At 43.7% G+C, this 21,643-nt stretch overlaps 1 protein-coding gene across 2 annotated transcripts in view; it reads left to right on the forward strand.

Moving 5' to 3' along the window:
• The window catches only part of LOC311056089 (multidrug resistance-associated protein 1-like), a 100,769-nt gene extending 87,192 nt beyond the window's left edge, over nucleotides 1-13,577 (forward strand). For both annotated transcript variants that reach the window (XM_084072466.1, XM_084072467.1), the window contains 9 exons: nucleotides 793-1,103; nucleotides 2,890-3,089; nucleotides 3,758-3,884; nucleotides 7,554-7,655; nucleotides 8,367-8,513; nucleotides 9,481-9,639; nucleotides 10,601-10,767; nucleotides 11,353-11,547; nucleotides 12,489-13,577. In XM_084072466.1, coding sequence (XP_083928592.1) covers nucleotides 793-1,103; nucleotides 2,890-3,089; nucleotides 3,758-3,884; nucleotides 7,554-7,655; nucleotides 8,367-8,513; nucleotides 9,481-9,639; nucleotides 10,601-10,767; nucleotides 11,353-11,547; nucleotides 12,489-12,597 — 1,517 coding nt within the window. In that variant the 3' untranslated portion in view covers nucleotides 12,598-13,577. The remainder of the gene's footprint in view (nucleotides 1-792; nucleotides 1,104-2,889; nucleotides 3,090-3,757; nucleotides 3,885-7,553; nucleotides 7,656-8,366; nucleotides 8,514-9,480; nucleotides 9,640-10,600; nucleotides 10,768-11,352; nucleotides 11,548-12,488) is intronic.
• Nucleotides 13,578-21,643: the final 8,066 nt, after the last annotated feature.

Genomic DNA, 21,643 nt, shown 5'->3' on the forward strand with positions numbered 1-21,643 from the left:
TCAAAAATAGCAGATCTACAGTACAAGCTCACAGCGCATCACTTTGTGCCCCACTGGTGAGCTTGCACATCTACTATTTTTGACAGTTCAATAAGCTCATAGCACCGAGTGCCGCACCGAGTGCCGCGCTATGAGCTTGTAGATCTGCTATTTAAAAAAAAAATCATGAACAGTTTTGCAAATCTTTGAATATATATATATTTTTAAGTGAACATTTGTAACTCAAATCTTTGCTTCCGGGGGGGTCCCTAGAAAAAAAACATTTTACAAATGTATATGTACACTATATAATTTTCACAATTAAAAAAGAAAAATAGCAGATCTACAAGATCATAGCGCGGCACTCGGTGCCGCGCTATGATCTTGTAGATCTGTAGATATGATCTTGTAGATAAGGGGGCGGCCATAGCTGAGTGGTTAGTGAGCCCGCCTAGGGAGCCAGAGACCCTGGTTGCCCCAGGTTCGATTCCAGGCCAGGCCAGCATATGTGTCGATGAAATGAAATGTGTCCCTGAGCAAGACTCTTAACCCCTAATTGCTCACAGGTTCTCATTGGAAACAAGACCGCAAGGACTTTCATGAACGACCTGTTAAAAGGAATTATCCTTATCCTTATCTGCTATTTTTTTTCTGATAGATTTTGTCAAATCTTAAAATGACACAGATGCATTCCCGTATTGAATGGGTTAATGTCTTACTCTACCAAGTGTGCTGTTTACATGTCTGACTAATAACATTGCTCAATCAATCAAAACTACCCCCCCACCCCCTCCTCCCCCCCCCCCCCCACAGGCGTGGCGGTGTTCTGCTACTCCATCTCGGTGTCCATCGGGGGCATCCTGGCCTCGCGGTACCTCCACCAGTCCATGCTGTTCAACGTGCTGCGCTCGCCCATGTCCTTCTTTGAGCGCACGCCCAGCGGGAACCTGGTCAACCGCTTCGCCAAGGAGACGGACACCATCGACTCGGTGCTGCCCGGCATCATCAAGATGTTCATGGGCTCCATGTTCAACGTGCTGGGGGGCTGCGCCATGATCCTGGTGGCCACGCCCCTGGTGGCCATCATCATCCCACCGCTGGGCCTGCTCTACCTCTTTGTCCAGGTGGGGAAAAGTACTCAAATGTTTTTTACTTAACCCATTAAGACCTGAAGCCGATTCTACATGTCTCCTAAATCTCAACAGTATTCTATATCAGTGGTGCTCAATCTTTTTCATGTCAAGGACCCCCAAAATAATATGTATTTGGCCGCGGACCCCCATCAAAATATTTTGTTCCAGGGACCCCCCAGAAGCAAAGATTTGAGTTAAAAAAATTTCGCTTTAAAAATATATATATTCAATGATTTGCACACACTTTCACGATTTTTCAAAAATAGCAGATGATGAACGCACCGTAATGGTGCAAAATATGCCGTGAACGTCCCAATCTGGCGGATAAAATCAGCGCAGCAGCACAGGGCACCAACCTTGGGGGCTTTATCTAACAGCGTGAAAAAAAAAACGGCGAAAATCGGCGGAATTCAGAAGCAGAGCGTCCTTTATTTCTCGCCCCCCCCCCCCCGTTGACAAAACTGTCCGGGCTGAACCCCCCCCCCCCGTTGACAAAACGGGACGGGCGCCATGCGCACCAAGTCACATGTCCAGGTGCTCTTCTGCGTACCAGACCTAAAAAGTTATGTGCACCCCTGTTCATAGACCAACACCAAACTTCTTTGCCGAAAATAGCGGATCTTCAAGCTCACAACGCCTCGCAGCGCGAGGCGTTGTGAGCTTGTAGATCTGCTATTTTTTGGGGCTTAAGTTCTCTCCAGAATAGGAATAATAGAGTGGTTAATGTAAAAAAAAATCATATCACACAAGGATTTGGCAACCCCCGTGTAGTAACTCTGAGGACCCCCTAGGGGTCCCGGACCCCCTGTTGAAGACCCCTGCCTCTGGTCCTGTTGACCGGAGTAATAGCCCAAAGTGTAGAATAATGCTTTTTAGCTCAAATATAAAAATGACACTGTTCCAGGTCTTAATGGGTTAAGTAAAAGTATCAATGCTGCAGTGTAGAAATACTCCGTTTAGTCCGTTACGAGTAAAAGTCCGGAATTCAAAATGTACTTGAGTAAGTACTAGGGTTGTCCGATATTGGCTTTTTTACCGATAACCGATATACCGATATTGTCCAACTCTTAATTACCGATACCGATATCAACCGATACCGATATATGCGGGGATTATTGTTATTAGGGTAAGCTCAAATTTCATATCACACACACCATATACAGTAAAAACTCCTGTAACTTATTTATAAAGCAAAAAAACCGATACCGATATTTTCCCGATATCAATTTTTATGCTAATATCGGCCGATAATATCGGGAGGCCGATAAAATCGGACATCCCTAGTAAGTACTCATTGTGCAGAATGACCCATTTCACAAGTTCTCAAATGTATAAAAATCTTTTGAAAATAGCAGATCTACAGGCACACAATGCGTCGCATAGCGACACATTGTGTGCCTGTAGATCTGCTATTTAATCTGTGTATTAATCTGTGTATTTAATCCGTTAAAGGTTTCATGTTTTTTTTAGGTTTTCTGGCCTCAGTTACACCTAAAAAAATTGAACTTTGAACATTTAGTGTTTTTTCTGTGGTCTGGGGTTTTATAAATAATTAGGCTTCTGTGAAGTCCATATGAGCTTGTAGATCTGATTTTCTTTTTTAGATTTGTTTTAAAGATGCAAATCTTTGAATATATATATTTTAAAGCAAACATTTGTTAGCACGGCATTCGGTGCCGTGCTATGAGCACTGGTCTAAATGTGTTTAATCCACTCTCTCTCTCTCTCTCTCTCTCTCTCTCTCTCTCTCTCTCTCTCTCTCTCTCTCTCTCTACAGAGGTTCTACGTGGCGTCGTCTCGCCAGCTGAAGCGTCTGGAGTCGGTGAGCCGCTCTCCGGTCTACACACACTTCAGTGAGACCCTGCTGGGCACCAGCGTCATCCGGGCCTTCGGGGAGCAGGAGCGCTTCATCCGCGAGAGCGACCACCGCGTGGACCACAACCAGAGAGCCTACTACCCCAGCATCGTGGCCAACAGGTGAGCCATGCCCGGGTGTTAACACATTGGCTGCCAAACACGGTTCAAACCGTGTTTTCACAGAGTAGCGCTTTGGTGCTGGTGGACTGGTCTTCAAAATTGTAAATGCAGATTTGCCCGAAATGCCCCCTATTCCCACGAATCTGTATAAATACCTCCAAAAAGTTAGTGACACCCACAGTCACGAAACTAGAGGGAGCGTAAACAACAATTTGGTACCACCCACCCATAAAACCAACATGGGCAAATTCTCCTTCTACAGCACTGCCATCAAGGATTGGAATAGTCTAATCCCATCCCTCAAAAAATGCAGTTTGCTGGGCTCATTTAAAAGAGCCCTAAAAAATCTTTCTGGAGGCCAAAAGAGGAGGTAGTGCCATTTTCCCGTTAGACAGAAGACCCCCCCCCCCCCCCCCCGTTCTTGTACATATATGTTTTTTTTCCCCTTTTTTGTTGTTGTTGTGCATAGTGTTATCTTTTTTCGTTTTTTTTTGTATTGATACTCAGACTGTGGTGCCACTATATATGTCTATGAATTGAATACCAAGGCCCTCATTGGAAACAAGACCGCAAGGACTTTTATGAACGGACCTGTTAAACAAAGTATATTTAAATGTAACTGTGCTGCTGTTTTACGTTTTTTGCCTAATAAACTATTCAATGAAAAGGTGGATGGCAGTGCGTCTGGAGTTTGTGGGGAACTGCATCGTGTCGTTTGCCGCTCTGTTCGCTGTGATGGCCAGAGAGAGCCTGAGTCCTGGCATCATGGGCCTGTCCATCTCCTACGCTCTGCAGGTACACACACACACACACACACTCACACGCACGCACGCACGCACGCACGCACGCACGCACGCACGCACGCACGCACGCACGCACGCACGCACGCACGCACACACAGACACACACAGACACACACACACTCTCACACACACACTCACACTCACACTCACACTCACACACACACACACACACTCACACTCACACTCACACTCACACACTCACACACACACTCACACTCACACTCACACACACACGCACACAATCTAACACCTCAGTCACTAGGAGTTCAACGTTGCTGTTTTCTTAACCACTGAAACCGTATCAGGGCTCTTCGACGTTTTTCAGCCCAAGGACCCCCTAGCTGAAAGAGAGATGAATCAGGGACCCCCCCTACATGCTGTATAAAATTGTATTTTCATAGATTTCATAGACAGGGGTGCACATAACTGGTGCGCAGGTGCGCATGCGCACCCAAAATAAAAAATGCGCACCACATCAGGCGACGCGAGGCGCTTTTGCGCACCAACAGCTGGGACAGGAATTTCCAAACTTTTATTTTTTAGCAAAACTAAAAAATAAAAGCCTAGAGATCGAGGCTAGGAATTTACTTCCTGAAGCCACACTCACACAATCACTCTAAAGCACCCGTCGGCCCCATGTACAGCCATTAGGCACAGGGGTAGAGATATGACTCGCGTCGCCTCGCATCGCCTCGCATTGCCTCGCTGCGTGCACGCAGCCAGCAGCGGCTGTTAGAGGCACTCTTCACCGATGATGAACGCACCGTAATGGTGCAAAATATGCCGTGAACGTCCCAATCTGGCGGATAAAATCAGCGCAGCAGCACAGGGCACCAACCTTGGGGGCTTTATCTAACAGCGTGAAAAAAAAAACGGCGAAAATCGGCGGAATTCAGAAGCAGAGCGTCCTTTATTTCTCGCCCCCCCCCCCCCGTTGACAAAACTGTCCGGGCTGAACCCCCCCCCCCCGTTGACAAAACGGGACGGGCGCCATGCGCACCAAGTCACATGTCCAGGTGCTCTTCTGCGTACCAGACCTAAAAAGTTATGTGCACCCCTGTTCATAGACCAACACCAAACTTCTTTGCCGAAAATAGCGGATCTTCAAGCTCACAACGCCTCGCAGCGCGAGGCGTTGTGAGCTTGTAGATCTGCTATTTTTTGGGGCTTAAGTTCTCTCCAGAATAGGAATAATAGAGTGGTTAATGTAAAAAAAAATCATATCACACAAGGATTTGGCAACCCCCGTGTAGTAACTCTGAGGACCCCCTAGGGGTCCCGGACCCCCTGTTGAAGACCCCTGCCTCTGGTCCTGTTGACCGGAGCTTTTTTGTAGGGAAAGCTTTCACTGAAAATAGCAGATCAACACACTGGCAACGCGTTGTGAGCGTGTCAATCTGCAATTTGTACTGCATTCGTGTGACACTCTTGTAGTAATAAGTAATAATAATAATAAAACTTTATTTATATAGAACCTCTCAAAACTGGGTTACAAAATGCTTTACAAAGGAACCAACAAAACAAAACAACACAGAAAACAGAACAAAAGAAACTATAGTGTCCAACCGATATATCGGTACCCGATATGGCCTTATTTGGTTATATCGGATCATATGGTATCGGTGAAATTTCTCCCCGATATGAAAAAAAAAGGTTTGCTCAAAAGGCATGTTGCTGGTGTAATGACATATTTTGTCCAGCAGAGTGCTCTGAGCTCACATTTCAGTACCATACTCTACTACTCTACACAACATCAAACCAAACAAAAACATCTCCGACCAAAGCAGCTTCAACCAGCGGATACTTTTCCCAGATGCGACGGTAAATTAGTTAAATCTGATGACTGCTTCAGCCCAAAACATGCCAGTATAAATAATTGTGGATTGTCCTATAATAATAATGATAGGCTGAAGCTACTCACTTCTAATTTAGCATCGTCATTTTGGCTTAGTTTGTTACGCCTCAAACAAAAACAACACCACCACAGCTGTAGTGTTAATTAATTAATTAATTGGCTACAGCGTAGACCGACCGACGAAATAGTCACCCGTGATTATTTCAAAATACTAACCAGCCGCCCGTCAAATAATGGACCTGTTGTCCGCCCGTTTACTCGTGATTACATGCAGAGTAAAATGTAAATAGCCTACAGACAGTCACTCAATTTAAAAGTGTGTTGAAATGTGTTGAAAAAGATAGCAGCCTTCAACAACAGAGCTACATTCAGTGGTCAGGTTCGTTCAGAAATCAAGTGAAGACGGAGGAGCGAGCTTTAGCCACACGCGCGAACGCGCACATACGCACTTCGCATGTGTCATTGTTTACGTCGTCAGATGGTTTTAATTTGAAGGTTTAACAGGATGTTCAAAGTGTTTTTGTGAGTTAAGATAAGTGACCAGCGTGCTCCATGCCGTTGTGCTGTGTTAAGTTACACAAGTGACGTTGTTTGGGCGGAGACCGTGCTCTCTGATTTTCACAATAAAATGTTTTAGTTCAGTACCGCCCATCCCTGTACCCGTGAACTTATAAAAGTATATTTTTCACCCGTTTTCACCCGTCAAACGCGGGTACCCGTCGTTGCAGGACTCAAAGTAGAAAGTACTACTCATTATGCAGAATGTCCTGTTTCACAAGTTTTCAAAAGTATAAAAATCATTTGAAAATAGCAGATCTACAAGCTTGTAGATCTGCTATTTTCAAATGGCCGAAATGTGTATAGGGGTGAAGTGGTTAATGTGTGTTTTGTTTATAATATTCTAAATCTTAATCTACAAAGCAAATAATTGTAGTGGAGTAAAAATATAATATTTGCCTCTGAGATGCAGTGGAGTAGAAGTAAAAGTGGAAAAAAGTGGAAACACAAAATAAAAGTAAAAACACCTCAAAATGTTACTTAAAATGTTACTTAAGTACAGTACTTGTAAATGTAAAGAAAAACAAAAACAGAAAAGGCCTGTTTTCATCCCAGTTAATAAAATTCACAATATCGGTTGCATATTGGTTATCGGTGATAACCGATATGCAAACTTATCGGTATCGGTCACAAAAATCCATATCGGTCGGACACTATAAAAAACAAAAAAAAAGATTGGCTGCACTAGCCTCCTGCTTTTGTGCATAGAGGGGCGGGTTTAAAATCAGCGCGGAGAGAATGCGCCTTATCCCATTGGTTCACCGATCTGTCCGTCAGCCCCCGCCCCGTCAACACAACATTACGAGCGACGCCCACTGCACTCTGGTTGGTTGGGGAAATGAAACACTTCCTCATACCGGATACACCGACGCGCTGGTCCAGGCTTTTATTTTTTAGCAAAACTAAACAATAAAAGCCTGTAGATCGAGGCTAATAATTTGATGACCAGCAATGGTTCCGGTAGGAGACACAAACAGTCTCCTTTGTGTCTCCTACCGGAACCGCTGCCTACCGGACCACTGGTCATCAAAGTATTGTCTTAGGAATGAGACAAAAACGAAAACATATCCATGAATTCAAGTCTCCATGGGGTGACTAATCGATTTAATTGAAAATGTCCATTGATTTTGCATTTGTATTTGATTAATCGTTTGTTTTTCACCCTTGTGCATCACTTGTGAATTGTTATATCGCCTGTGTGTGTGTGTGTGTGTGTGTGTGTGTGTGTGTGTGTGTGTGTCTGTGTAGCTGACAGCCTCTCTGTCATGGCTGGTGAGGATGTCTTCTGATGTGGAAACAAACATCGTAGCTGTGGAGAGAGTGAAGGAATATGGAGACACAGAGAAAGAGGTATGAAACTAACACTGTTACAATGGAGAGAGAGAGAGAGGGGGGGGGGGGGGGGTCCTAATGGGTCCTAATAACTAGTGTTGTTGATTCCAATTAGTGTGAAACCAGATACTTCACATCAACAGGGCATTCCACTGGCTGGTTAGCCTGGTAAACCCTCCCTCCGGAAATCTCATTTCCATTTGATTTCAGGAGTTAGTCTGGCCTGATCGCCCATTCTGCAATAGTGGCTGCCAAACGATATCTTAAAAGTAAATTCTGTGCCTCAAAAAAAGAAGTTTGAGAGCCTTTTAACACCGAAAGTAAGAAGTACAGACAACGCAGAAGAAACAATGGCTGCCGTTCGTGTTTTGTCGGCTGCACTCAGGCTGCACTCGGCTCCATTCGGGCTCACTCGAACTCGCCACCTGATTGGCCAACTTTTGCTGTCAATCACAGAACTATGAGCGACGACGCTGATAGGCTCGTCCATTTGGTGAACGGACTAGAAACGCCCAGACAAGCCTTCAGGCCAGACTAACTCCTGAAATCAAAAAATATATATTTCCGGAGGGAGGGTTTACCAGGCTACTGGCTGGTGGCTGTATACAAAACCCTTGAGTGTTCTGAATCTGGGGGATGCGAGGTCACAGGAACTCCCCCTGGTGGAGTACCTGTGAGCTTCTCTCAATGTGTGTGTGTGTGTGTGTGTGTGTCCTCTCCGTCCACCAGGCAGAGTGGAGTCACGACCCCTCCACCCTGCCTCCAGGCTGGCCCACAGCAGGCTTCATAGAGATCAGAGACTTTGGCCTGCGCTACAGAGAGGACCAGGAGCTGGCCATCAGGAACATCACCGTGTCCATCCAGGGAGGGGAGAAGGTATCATCACTTATGTGTTACAGTAGAGCTCACACATTGTTGCTGCTGTTAACGGGGTATTGTATTTTCTGTTCACTAAAGCATTGGTTCTCAAAGTGGGGTCCGGGGACCCCCAAGGGTCCCTGAGGGAGTTCCAGGGGGTCCCCAGGTAAATGATAGATTAGGCACCAAATGGATCCATTTGGTTCCATGTGTACACTCTCAGAGTTACATTGACATAGATTTTACAATATAAATTGTGGTCCAAGTGATAGAAATGCCATTAAATGGGGGTCCGTAGCCTAATTCATGTCATACTGGGGGTCCTTGACATGGAAAAGTTTGAGAACCACTGCTCTAAAGAGGAGGAGAGACGGGGGAAGGGGGGGGGGGGTGGACTCCTTTTACTGAACAAACACTCTATAGCAATGATTACTATCAGAACATAGAGCTATTTAACACTTATTTTAAAACAATATATCACTTACCTGACCTTTTTAACTCATTGACTGCCGGAATAAATAAATAAATAATTCGGCCCCTGCCAGTGATTTTTAGTTTTACCTTAACTTTCAACTAGTTACAGAATATTTATCTCCAGGACGATCGATCCCAGAGCGTTGCTAAACACAGAGATTTCTCTGTGCTTCCAGCGAGAAAAAAAAAATTCTTCGCAACCCTCCATTCGCTAGTTATTGGCCGTTGAATAGAGCATGTCTCGCCAAAAATGCAGAGGAAAACCAGGGAGGTGAGAAAAAAGGTGTTTTTTTCCTCCAAATCGAATAACAAGGAAGTGGACGGTGCCTGTGTTTTTTTTTGCGATCACGTGATGTCTTGCTTCCCTGCTCCACTGAGAGTCAAACGCTGACTCATATGTTAGTGAAGAGAGAGAGCCGTCTAGCGACACACGTCAAAACCACGTCATTGTCAGTGAATGAGTGAAGGGTCCTGTTCCATAAATGGTCTTTGTTGTGTGGTGGTCCATCAGGTGGGCATTGTGGGCCGTACGGGAGCAGGGAAGTCCTCCCTCACACTGGGACTGTTCCGCATCATCGAGGCGTCTGAGGGATGCATCCTGATCGACGGGGTGGACATCGCTACGCTGGGCCTGCACGAGCTGCGCTCCAGGATCACCATCATACCACAGGTCAGTGCACCGGGATTGATATTGACCTTGAGCTTGTAGATCTGCTATTTTGGAAAAATCGTAAAACTTTGTGTTTGAATATACATATAATCTTTGCTTCTGGGGGGGTCCCTGGAACAACATATTTTGAGATGGGGGTCCGCGGCCAAATACATATAATTCTGGGGGGTCCTTGGCATGAAAAAGGGTTGAGAACCACTGATATTATAGTAACATACGTTTTTTCCAAAAAACGTTAGGATTTAGAAGACATTTGTAGAATATATATTCAAAGATTTGCAAAAGGTTTCACGAAAAGTTGCGCTCGATCTGTTTGCACTATGAGCTTGTAGATCTGCTATTTTTTGAATAGCCAAAGATATCTAAAATGACACAGATGCATTCTTAATGGATTAATGCAGGGGTCTTCAACGTTTTCAGGCCAAGGACCCCCTAGCTGAGAGAGAGATGAAGCAGGGACCCCCTACTCTATATTGTATAAAATTGTGTTTCAGATTAAAGTTTTTTTTTAAACTTAGTCTGCTCTTTTTCCCCTCTACACCTATAGACTCTTTGCCAAAAATAGCCGATTTAGCCGATTTTCCCCTCAGAAAAGGAGGTTAATGGTTAATGTAAAAAAAACTAAATCCTATCACACAAAGATTTGGCGGACCCCCTATAGTAGCTCTGAGGACCCCCTAGGGGTCCCGGACCCCCTGTTGAAGACCCCTGGATTAATGTCAACATGACTATCGATGTCATTAAAATATTCGTATTGTTCATTGTGTCTTTCAACTCTATAAAGGAGTACAGAACCCGCCAGAATGATCTCCTCTATAACTCTGTGGCATCCTTGATAATTTCTCACACGCGCACACACACACACACACACACACACACACACACACACACACACACACACACACACACACACACACACACACACACACGCACGGTGTGACGTTGTCCTCCCTCCCCGTAGGACCCAGTGTTGTTTTCTGGCTCTCTGAGGATGAACTTGGACCCGTTCGACGGCTACTCTGACGAGGAGGTGTGGGGAGCTCTGGAGCTGGCTCACCTCAAGACCTTTGTCTCGGGTCTGCCCGACAAGCTGAACCACGAATGTTCTGAAGGAGGAGAGAACCTCAGGTACAGTACAGTATGTCAGTCTGTGTTGATTTCGTCGACTAAAACTATGACGAAACATGTTCGTGGACTACCTTTTTTCACTGACGAAAACAAAAGAAAAAAGAAAATAAAAGACTAAATATATTGACATTTTCGTCAACAAATAACAACTAGACTAAAATGTTAGTGAGGGGCTAGTGGAGAAGAGATCCAGTAGAACTAAAAGACAAGTCATTTAATGCTTGGTTGCGCTCTGAAAATAGCAGATCTACAAGCTCACAACGCGTCATGCTGCGACGCGTTGTGAGCTTGTAGATCTGCTATTTTCAGCACGCAACCAAGTGTAAGATCAGCCATTACGACGCCATCATGGCACCGCCAAAATACATTTTAGTCGACTAAATCAACTGTAGATTTAGTCGACTAAAACTAGACAAAAACTTAAACATTTCAGATTACTAAAATATGACTAAAACTAAATCAAAATTTGCTGTCAAAATCAACACTGCTGTCCACACAGCCCTATATTACATGCATACAGTCAACCAGTGTTGATTTTGATCTCTGACTCTCTCTCCCTCTCTCTCTCTCTCTCTCTCTCTCCAGTCTGGGTCAGAGGCAGCTGGTGTGTCTGGCCAGAGCCCTGCTGAGGAAGACCAAGATCCTGGTCCTGGACGAAGCCACGGCCGCCGTGGACATGGAGACAGACAACCTGATCCAGTCCACCATCCGCACGCAGTTTGAGGACTGTACTGTCCTCACCATCGCTCACAGACTGAACACTATCATGGACTATACCAGGTAGAGACACACACACACACACACACACACACACACACACACACACACACACACACACACACACACACACACACACACACACACACACTGTACTGTCCTCACCATCGCTCACAGACTGAACACTATCATGGACTATACCAGGTACACACACACACACCATAGCTGAGTGATTAGTGAGCCCGCCTAGGTCGCCCCAGGTTCGATTCCAGGCCAGGACAGCATATGTGTCGATGAAATGAAATTTGTCCCTGAGCAAGACTCTTAACCCCTAATTGCTCACAGGTTCTCATTGGAAACAAGACCGCAAGGACTTTCATGAACGACCTGTTAAAAGGAATTATCCTTATCCTTCATGGCTTACCCTAATGTCCATGGCTGGATCACCAGAGGAAACAAAGTCCTTAGTCTTGCACTGCTGCTGCTTGGTGTTAAAGAGCTCTCTGTAGTTATTCTCACAGGCCTGGAAGTCCACCCATTCGCACTCGGTGCCACGCTATGAGCTTGTATATCTGCTATTTTTGAAAAGCCAAAGAAATCTTAAAATGACACACAGATGTGTTCCCGGTCTTAACTCTTTCACTGCCAGTTTAAATATATAAATGAATCAGGGATTTTTGGTTTTCCTTACCTTTTCAAGTAGTCACAGAATATTTATATCCAGTGTGATGGATCCCCTGATGGGTGCTAAACACAGAGGTGATCTCCTGGTTATTGTGTGACTTGAGGATGAAATGGTCACTCGTGTGTTAGAGAAGAGAACATCGCCATCTGGTGGGGAAACCAATGAAAACAAAAAAAAAGTCCTAAAAGTCGTCTTTGGCATTCTGAGCCTTTTGGAAAAAGTCGTCCTTGGCAGTGAAAGAGTTAATGGGTTAAAACCAGGGTTAGAAAAGCACACTGTGTTTGATAGTGACTCCTGTTCTCTGTTCTCTCCCTGTCAGGGTGCTGGTGCTGGACAAAGGGGAGATGGCAGAGTTCGACACTCCCTCTAACCTGGTGTCTCAGAGAGGAATCTTTTACAGGATGGCCAAAGACTCCGGGTTGGTCTGAACCCCAGAACCAGAACCAGAACCAGTGACACACACAAACACCTCCATCTGCTCCCTCTGGCTCCTCCCCATGAGGCGGAGCTAGAGAGACAAAGAGAGACAGAGACAAAACGGAGAGAGAGAGAGAGAGAACTTTATGGAACGGAGCGTTTTTTTTTGTTTAGTTTTTGACAGCGTTATGCTGAAACGTGTGTCGTTTTAAGCGTTTAGGTGTTCCACTCCACACTCCAAAGTCTACACACACAGTGTACAACGTCTCGGGCCTCCTTTAGCCATGCAAGGCCAGTATCGCCACCATCAGGTTGGGAGGGACACCACACCTCAATCTGCTGCTGTTCTCAGTTTGTTTTTTCCTGTTTTTTTTTTGGTAAAAGGACAAAATCACACAACAGCTGTCATCGTTCCCGTTTCCCCCCCGAACCAAACCGTGTTATGCATCCCGTTTCATATCCCGCTCCATCGTAAAAAAAAGGTTCCCTTCTCGTGTCACGGCGGGCTCTCGTCGTCGCGGTGGCACAGCGGGGGTTCATCTCTCGGGGCAGAGAATGTAATGAAGAGAGAGAGAGAGAGAGTTTTTTTTTTTACAGTGCAATGTTGTCCACTTCCTCAAGCTAGGGAGAGGACATTTGTGTTGTTGTTGTTTGTTTGTTTGTTTTTGTATCAAATGACAGATTATGACTTTTGCTGTCAGGGAGCGGATGTGACAATTCTGCTCCTACAGTTTTTTTGGGAGGATGGAGAAAGCTGACCAAGACGAGGTCTCATCCTGGGCAGTCTGCACGACACTGGTGCTGCTACAAGCCAATACGTCCCCCCCCCCCCCATATGCCCACTATGTACCAGTGGTTCTCAAACGTATGCGTGCCAGGGACCCCCAAATTGATATGTATGTGGCCGCGGACCCCCAACTGAAAATATGTTGTTCCAGGGACCCCCAGAAGCAAAGATTTGTGTTTAAAATGTTTGCCTTTAAAAAAAAAATGACTTAAAGATTTGCACACATTTCAAGATTTTTTGAAAATAGCAGATCTACAAGCTCATAGCGCGGCACTCGGTGCCGCGCTATGAGCTTGTAGATCTGCTATTTTTGAATAGCCAAAGTATAAAATATGGATTAAAGGGGTTAACATTATTGTGACGCTTTATTAACACATCTTGCTGGGGACCCCCTAGTACCCCCCTCAAGGACCCCCCCATGGCCCTACATGACCCCCAGCACTCCGTGAAACACTCGAACTCGAACAAGCTCACAATGCGTGGTGTTGCAGCACATGATATGAGCTTGTAGATCATTTTTGTGAAAGTGGGAATCCGTCGTACGACTTAGGTATAAATCAGCCCCCCCCCCCCCCCCCCCCACAGACACAGAGAGAGAAAACTGACAATATTACAACCATCGCTAAAGACGTTAAGATGTTCCTACAGCTAGTGTTGTGGAAAAAAAGAAAATGTTTCATTGACTGGTTAGAATCCACACATTTGTGTCCTTAGCGCCATTGGGTTTTGTATTTGACTATTTATTTATTATTACTATTATCGTACTGTTTTTGCGCCGTTAGTGAGCTGCGCCGATCCCCGGGAGCCAAGCTTTTTTTGCTGGAAAATAGCAGATCGACAAGCTCACAACGCGTCGCGCTGCGACGCGTTGTGAGCTTGTCGATCGGCTATTTTCCGGCTTTCCCCACAGTAACACGAAGACGGAAAATACACTAGTATAGACCCCTGAGGGACTCCGGTGGTTAAGACACGGCTTCTAGCTCCAACAAAATGTACTGTTTGACAAACAGCACAACGAAGCCGTGTTGTTGTGTTTGTTTATCTCTGGAACTCTGTGTGACGTAACAAACCAGAGAGGCTTCAGTATGTATGAAGTGCTTTTAGTTCGCAGCCAATGGCATGTCGCTTACATCACTGACGTTGTCGTATATAGGCCTCAACTCAAGACAGGAGGAGGGGAAATACACCAAAATATGTAGTATTTCATTCAAATAAATAAATGAATCATTTATAAAAAAACATTTAGTGGAGTGTGGGTGAGAGGGGGCCCAACAACGACAGTTTGAAACGGGTCTAAAAAAACTAACTCCACCCTGGTTAACACTGTTCTGCTACTAACAGAACTTCTAGCCACAATAACCTGACCTCATCCTCACCCAGTCGTGTCCAGGAGACGGTTTAGCACGTTTTATTTTCTGTGTGTGCGATCTGGTCATTTCTTTGTTTTATCTGTACATTGTCATTTCCCATTCGTGTCAATAATATCTCCAGAAATATTTCAAAAGAAATAGACATAAAGGTAAAAAAAAAAAAGTTACAAAAAAAAAAGTAAGATAATATTGAAGGTATGTATTGGCCAAGCCATAGGTGTTCCCCAAGGCTCCATTTTAGGACTTTTACAGTTTGCTCCTCCACACGTTTTCCTTCCTGATTGGATTAGAGAGGATAGGAAAAGGACAGATTATAATATTATAATATAGTAATGTTTTGCACATATCATTGCCTAATGCCCGATGATATGAATACATAAGTGTGCATTCTGATGATAAACAACACGGGCCAATTCAACTTTAAAACGTGCTTGTTTGTATCTAATTGAATGTATTTAGTTGATACTTTTTGCCACATTTGTAACATTGTGATATTGTCTCTTTGTTGTTGCTTTAAACGTTTAACGAGGCCAGGAAGCCAAACGTGAGCAAAAAAACAAACCAAATAGTTACAACCCTCAGCTACCGCTAGGCTGAATGATACTGACCTGCTACAGACGCACACATCTGTTACACACATCTGTTACACACACACACACAACACACACACACACACACACACACACACACATCTGTTACACACATCTGTTACACACATCTGTTACACACACACACACAACACACACACACACACACACACACACACACATCTGTTACACACATCTGTTACACACATCTGTTACACACACACACACACACACACACACACACACACACACACACACACACACACACACACACACACACACACACACACACACACACACACATCTGTTACACACATCTGTTACACACACACACACACACACACACACACACACACACACACACACACACACACACACACACACACACACACACACACACACACACACATCTGTTACACACATCTGTTACACACATCTGTTACACACATCTGTTACACACACACACACACACACACACACACACACACACACACACACACACACACACACACACACACACACACACACATCTGTTACACACACTGTCTACTGTCTACAAGGAGTGTGCACACACACACACTCACAGAGTTACAGAGCTCAAAGGGTCCATTTAGAACCCCTTCAAGGAATCCCTGGACCCCACTTTGAGAACCGTTGGTCTAGTCTAGTGCACTGGATCTTAAAGTGGCGTCCGAGGAATTGTTTTGTGTGAACTAGCCCTTTAAGAAAATGTAAGCTCATAGACGGTGTTTAAGTGGGCGTTCTCTTCTGTCGTCTTCATCTTCTTTAACAGCACTTTATTGATCTGTTTTTACGCCCGTTTTCTGATGGGGTAAACATCCCCTCACCTGAGCTAAAAGGTTACATAATACGCTATATATTCTCCCGCTCGTTCCTAGTTTTAACCTGTCGGCTTAACCCATTGAGACCTGAAGCCGATTCTACATGTCTCCTAAATCCCAACAGTTTTCTGAAAAACGTATGTTTCTATATCAGTGGTGCTCAATCTTTTTCATGTCCAGGACCCCCAAAACGATATGTATTTGGCCGTGGACCCCCATCAAAATATTTTGTTCCAGGGACCCCCCAGAAGCAAAGATTTGAGTTAAAAATGTTCGCTTTAAAAATATATATATTCAAAGATTTGCACACATTTTCACGATTTTTCAAAAATAGCAGATCTACAAGCTCGTAGCGCGGCACTCGGTGCCGCGCTACGAGATTGTTTATCTGCTATTTTTGAATAGCCCAAAGTGTAAAATAATGCTTTTTAGCTCAAATCTAAAAATGACACAGTTCCAGGCCTTAATGGGTTAATTAACCCATTAAGACTTGAGGCGAGTGAGGCCGATTCTAAAAAAGAAATGCCTTCTAAATCAGTTCTCACACTTTCCAGATTCTTTCCAAACATTTTCAAAAATAGCAGATCTACAAGCTCACAGCGCGGCACGAAGTGACGCGCTGTGAACTTGTACAGCTGCTATTTTTTGAATAGCCAACGCTCAGATCTAAAAAAATAAAAAAATAAACGAAGATGCTTTCTGGTCTTAATCGGTTAAGTCACTACTTTTGCTGATTTTATTTTTATTTTACAGTCATTCATCCAAAACAGTTTTTTGGTTACAGGAGGTTATTATCCAGGTTTTTTGTTTGTTTTTGTAACTGACATATATTCTGCATTTAGACCCAGCCTTTTGGGGGGAAAATATGAAGTCATTTGTGCTACAAAGAAAGAATCATAATTCAATAACTCTTATTCACTCAGCACTTCTCAAAACGGGTTACAAAGTGCTTTTCACAGAACTGACGAAAACCAATGGGAGTCATTCGTAATCACTTTGGTATCCTATTACGTCTAGACCAAGGGTCTTCAACAGGGGGTCCGGGACCCCTAGGGGGTCCTCAGAGCTACTACAGGGGGTCCGCCAAATCTTTGTGTGATAGGATTTCGTTTTTTTACATTAACCACTTGAACCCTAGAATTCCTTTTCTGAGGGGAACATTAGCCGAAAATAGCAGATCTACAAGCTCTCAACGCCTCGCAGCGCGAGGCGTTGAGAGCTTGTAGATCTGCTATTTTTGGCAAAGAGGCTATAGGTGTAGAGGGGAAAAAAGAGCAGACTAAGTAAAAAAAAAACATGTTCCAAAACTGTCACTTTTCACGATTCAAATTCAAAAATATCAAAGGATATCAAAGGCGGCAGATCCACAAGCTCAAGAGACGCGTTGCTTCGCGCTTCTCGCTTCGCATTTCGAGCTTGTAGATCTGCTGCTCTGGATGTTTTGGTGTGACGCTGTAGTATGATTAAGGGCATTAATTTACAAAAAAAAACACACAAAAAGCTAGAATGTGCAGATCAGTGACAGCGACGATATGAAACATGTTTGTGATGCAACACAGTCAAACAAAGTATGAATGAAGCTTAAAGGGATAGTTCACCCAAACGAAAATTCTTTCTCTCTATGGATTAGTCACCCCATGGAGACTTGAATTCATGGATTTTTTGTCATAATATGATGACCAGCGGACCGGTAGGCAGCGGTTCCGGTAGGAGACACAAAGGAGACTCTTTGTGTCTCCTACCGGAACCGCTGCCTGTCATCAAATTATTGTCTTTAACTATTGTGACAAAAACAAAAAAAATATCCATGAATTCAAGTCTCCATGGGGTGACTAATCGATAGAAAAAAAGTCATTTTGGGGGTGAACTATTCCTTTAATGTGTAATTTGTGTACACTGCCTGGCGAGAGCAGATGGAGTGCTAGTGTGAGCGTGTGCTAGATGGAAGTATAGCCTCATCCATGGCTTCCATTCTCAGTGGGAATAACACACACCTATCAATGACTGAGCCAGCTAGGTGTTGTCTCGGGTCATCTTTGGGCCAAAAGAGGGCCTTTTTTTTGTATTCATATCCTTTTCCATGATAAATATGATATCTGACAGGAGCTGTTCTGGTCCTCGTGTTATTTTTTAGTCTCATGGTCTTGGTTTGTTTTACATGCAAAACATAAAAGCTTTAGATTTCTCTTCAGTTTTTTTACGGTATATATTATTACAAACCACTGGAAATTGTTGAGGAAATGCGAAACATACCTGTGGTTGTTACATATTTGTAATTTGTAAGTATGCATTATTTGTTATTTGTATACATGATGCACTAGTTTTTAAGTGTGCTTTTTTTTTTCTTGGTCTTAAAAACCACAGAATCAATGTGTAAAAAAAGAGGGATAATTAAAGATTTGCTTTGTTAATGTGGTGTAAAGGTCTTTCTTTTTTTCACCTCTGTCAAGGGCATGTTGTCTGTGTGCAGAACATATCTCAAGAATTGTTTGTGAAGAAAAGATCTCAAGATGCAAATTCATTCTCACCCAACTCTGCAGGTCAAGAGTCGTACTGGCAACCCAACCTGGTATGGTATCAAACCCAGCACGCACAGGACCTCTATAGAACAGTGGCTCTCAAAACTTTTTTCATTTCAAGGACCCCAAATTTATATGCATTTGGCCACGGACCCCCACATCTATGCAGTTGTGGAAAGTAACTAAGTACATTTACTTAACTACTGACCCCACTTTGAGAACCAATGTTCTAGACGCAGTTTAACTTCCACAGTTACTTGGACTGTTGATGCGATAGTCTGTTGTTTTCTACTGGAGGACACAAATAGGCACTAGTGTGACAATGGCCCCCCAAAGATGTTGATACCCCTCCCGGAGTTAGGACCAAATACAACTTGTTTTTTCCTCATCTCTAAGGCCTCCCATACATGAAATGGATTGTTTTATAAAAATATATTTTACTGCACAAGTGGTGAAACTGATATTTAAAGTTATACATCCCAAACTAAAAATAAAGCCTGGCCGTCTGGGGGTTGAGGCATATAAAATCATTTAGATTCACAATGCAAGCTCTTGATAGGTTTAAAACATGGCATAGTTGAAGTCAGGACATCCCCCTACATTCTAGAAAAGACTAATGAATGTCAATATCTGAATGTAAATAGGAGATGCAGTCATTTGAACACATACCTACAATAGGTGAATATGTAGAATGTTCTCTTTACTTTGTAGTGACTGACATGGATTGTCATAGCAAGACATATGATGTCTTGTTAGAAAGGTGTGGTTCTACTGAATCCAGCAATACCAATTGTGTAGACGTAGCTTCAATACTCATGGAGTTATGTCCCTAAACTGTATGAAATGTCCTAAACTTCAGACAATTTGAAATGTTGTACAACTTCAACAATAGTGCAGAGAAAATGCAGGCTTAGAGTAGAACTACTAACAATTATTTAGCAAACCTGGCTGAGGGAAACCAAGCTCCACCCATTTGATGCTCAAGGTAATCTTCATAACAGAGAGGGCTCGGTTTGGTAGAGCGACAGAGGAGATCAGAGGCATTGTTTTTGTGGAATTTATTCATTAATTCTGATGAAAAACACAACTACATTATGCTATTGTTAGTCACATTTATTCAGTTGGGTTTGGACACAGGTTTCACTTCAGAGCAAAGGTGACATGACTGGTGACTACATGACATTCTCCTGGGCTTTTCAAAGAACATCTCATGCACTCTGTCATAGTTCATCTCTGAGACTGGCGGTCCGTTGATTCTGATGCGCATACAGGCAGTGAGGCTGGTTCCCTGGAGTCTGTTAGTCCTTAAGTCTGTCTTGATCTATTGGCAAAATATTACAGGCAATCAGCAAAAGTTGAACATTTACAATTAAACTAAATAAAACATGTAACAATTTAAACATGGTTTTACCCTGTTCATTGCAGAGAAGTCCCTCTCACAGTTGACACTGGATACCGGAACTGTGAGAGCAATTGCAGGCAGCTGGCTTAGATAGGGGTACTGTTGGTGGAGCTCTTCATATTGCGAGACCATCTCCTGCATGAGCTGCAGCTGAGACTTGTCCTAGTAGGATGGATACAGGTTCCAAGTCATTTAATGCAAATGTTCACAGTTGCTGACAGTCAGAATACAGGAGAGTAATAAGTCAACATCTTCAAATAATTATGTTTTTTTTTTTTTTTTTTTTTTACTGTTGCACACCTCAGAAACGTGTGCGTGCGTGCGTGTGTGCGTGCGCGTGTGTGTCATTACTCACCTTAAAAAGCCCTGACTCCACATGGACCTTAAATCTGAGCCACTCTGACAGAAGTGCTTCTTCGTCGATGCTTGGAAACTTGTTGGCGAGCAACTTCAGGTCTGCAACACATTTTTCCTCATCCTGGTGGGTTAGGGCTCTCGGATTCAGGACATTGAAGGCAGCCAGAAGAAGATCCAATTCTGTGAATCTCATTCTCCAAATTCACCTTCAGTTTGTCCAAATATGGAGCCATAACCTAATGAACAAATTGTAAAACAAAAATATATATATCATATTTGAATACAGTATTATTTGAAATGATAGACTGAGTTTGAACTCTTGAATACAAAATTTGAAATGGGATCAACTATCAATAGCTCTTTCTCGAACCGTGACCAAAATGTAGTTGTACCCGGGTCCTCTTCTCTCATACCCCTCCGTCTCCCCCTTTCTTCCTCTGCCTGGATGTTGAGACTGCTAATTGTCTGGTTGAGCTGACTGAGGTGTGAGCCTGGAGGTTGCTGATCTCCTGCCACTTTAATGTGGTGATGATGGTTGCAATGGTAACGGGTACCTAAATATATAAAGAAGAGCAGTTTTACTTTTAATTTAGAGTACCAAAAATATTTCACCTATACCCATTTAGGGGCAACTTACATATTCTTTGATTGCCAGAAAGTTGACATCCTCTCTCTGAAACAGCTTGGACAGGCGACTGAGATGGGGAAGAACGTCAGCTTGGAGATGGATTGCAGCAACAAATCTGTATGTGGCACAGAACGTGTACAGGCCTCTAGCTACAGGATCTTTCTTGATTCTTGCCTCCTCTGTAAGTGCTGCCAGTACAGCTGGAAGATTCCTTCTCACGTTTGAGATGGCTTGATCTTGTGAAAGCCATCTTGTGTCCTTCACCTCCTAATGAATGATAGAAAGGTTGTCGTTCAAGTAAAATTAAGTAGAATGAGAGTTCTTATAAGTGTTTTATTTGTTGCGAACGCGGAAGGAGGCGCCTCCGCCCAAGTGGAGCATACTATGAAACTCTGCTCTCATTGTGTGTCTGTCTGTGTGCAGTATGTGTGCACTGCACTGCCTGTGTGCGACCAACAGAGTGGCGCCAGAGTGCAGTCAAAACACACACACACACACACACACACACACACACACACACACACACACACACACACACACACACACACACACACACACACACACA

This window comes from Gymnoscopelus microlampas (assembly GCF_963454915.1).
Source record: "Gymnoscopelus microlampas genome assembly, chromosome: 11".
NCBI lineage: Eukaryota > Metazoa > Chordata > Actinopteri > Myctophiformes > Myctophidae > Gymnoscopelus > Gymnoscopelus microlampas.